General features: G+C 33.4%; 1 protein-coding gene across 1 annotated transcript; it reads left to right on the top strand.

Annotated features, from left to right (window-relative positions):
* The first annotated feature begins 384 nt into the window (after window positions 1–384).
* LOC141701742 (uncharacterized) lies at window positions 385–1,452 on the top strand. The gene is made up of 2 exons (XM_074505385.1): window positions 385–697; window positions 788–1,452. Exons 1-2 carry the CDS (start codon window positions 385–387, stop codon window positions 1,450–1,452), a joined length of 978 nt encoding a protein of 325 aa, XP_074361486.1.
* The last annotated feature ends 462 nt before the right edge of the window (window positions 1,453–1,914 follow it).

Here is a 1,914-nt window from a genome sequence, read left to right as displayed (position 1 = left end):
TTTTATTATTTTATAGGTTTTTCCTTTAAAAGAAAGAGATAACAAAAAAATTATTAAGAATAATAAACGTAGAAACTTGATTGGTTGGCTTTGTGTTGATTGTAATAAATCTACTAACTTGACGTTGAGTCATAATTATGCGACATATTCATTTTTCTTCACAATTTTTTTTATATACATAATTGTTTGATTGCTATTATGAAATTTTGTATCGATGCATGTCAACTTGTTCTGTATCATCGGACTTTATCATGCTTTAAAAATATAGTTTAAATCATATTTGTAATAATAATAATATGGGCTATGGAGTTTACAATTTATTAATTTGATATATGATTTAAACTTCTATTTGGTTGTCATTATCTTACATTTTAGCAATTCAAAATGTCGAATCTCACGAAACTTGAGTCCAATGCCCTCGATATCACTGGAAACAATTATTTGACGTGGATCCTTGATGCTGAGATCCACCTTAATGCCATGGGTCTTGGAGACACTATAAAAGTGGGATATACAAAATCCGAACAAGATAAAGCAAAAGCTATGATTTTCCTCCGTCATCATCTCCAAGAGGGTTTAAAAACTGAATACTTAACTGATAAGGATCCCTCAACCCTTTGGAAAGATTTAAAAGAAACATATGACCACCAGAAAATGGTGATACTCCCCAAGGCCCGCTACGATTGGATACACTTATGTTTGTAAGACTTTAAAAGTGTAAGAGAGTACAATTCGGTAATGTTTAAGATCACTTTTCAACTTAAATTATGTGGTGAAAATGTCACAGATAAGGACATGTTGGAAAAGACCTATTCTACTTTCCATACAAATAATATGCTCCTGCAGCAGCAATATCGTGAGCGGCGGTTCACAAAGTACTCTGAACTAATATCTGTTTTACTACTTGCGGAACAAAATAATGAACTGTTAATGAAAAATCATCAAGTTTGTCCAACTGGTTCAACACCATTTCCTGAAACGAATGTTATGACTGGTGGTGATTATGGATGTGGGCAAGGATTTGACATGGTCGTGGTCGTGGACGTGCCCGTGGATGTGGTTTCGGACATGATCGTGGTCAAAATAACCACAATTTCTCAAACTTTAAAAAGAAATCTCACCACCAGAAGTGGACAAGAAAGAGAAAAACCTAAAGGGAGTATGATGGGTCAAAGGGCTGAAAGTATTTGTCATCGTTGCGAAATGAAAGGAAATTGGAGTCGTACATGTCGTACCTCCAAGCACCTTGTTGATCTCTATCAAGCTTCTCTAAAAGGTGTTGAGACTAATTTTACTGAGCAAACTGATCCTTTGGGTCTTTCCCAACTTGAAGCTCACTTTGGGGGAGAAAATCAAATTGATCCACTCAACTCTACTCACATGGAAGTGTCTGATTTCTTTGAAGATGGAAATATGGAGGTGGCCAAATTTGTTGTTGATGGTGCCAATTAAATAATAAGGCCTTGTTTTAATTTATTAATTGTTTATGTATTTATGGTTGAACTATAAACATTTATGTTTGGATTTTTACTATGTTGTTTAATTGATGAAATATTTGAAATGTTTTATTTCTAATTTTTTTCTTTATTTTGGTGAAGAATATGGCTATCATCCTCTCATCATATGTCATAAAAGATGAGCAATCACTTTGCTTAGCAGACAGTGTAACAACGCACATAATTTTAAAAAAATCAAAAATATTTTTCGCATATAAAGTTAGCTAAAGCTAAAGTGAACATCATATCTGGTGCATCAGATCTTATTGTGGGCTCCGGAAGAGCAGATATAGTGTTACCTAATGGTACACGACTTATCATTGATGATGCAATATTTTCCACCAAATCAAAAAAAAAACTCTTGAGTTTTAAAGATATACGTAGAAATGGTTATCACATTGAGACAACAAATGAAACT

The sequence above is a fragment of the Apium graveolens genome, unplaced genomic scaffold, assembly GCF_009905375.1.
Source record: "Apium graveolens cultivar Ventura unplaced genomic scaffold, ASM990537v1 ctg4317, whole genome shotgun sequence".
NCBI lineage: Eukaryota > Viridiplantae > Streptophyta > Magnoliopsida > Apiales > Apiaceae > Apium > Apium graveolens.
This window is presented reverse-complemented; position numbering and strand designations above follow the sequence as displayed.

Bases quoted from the DNA above. Each gene is read 5' to 3' on its own strand.
- LOC141701742 (XM_074505385.1), top strand. From the start codon at position 385: ATGTCGAATCTCACGAAACTTGAGTCCAATGCCCTCGATATCACTGGA. The intron at 698-787 runs GTTTGTAAGACT...AAAATGTCACAG, and splicing joins CTACGATTGGATACACTTAT to ATAAGGACATGTTGGAAAAG.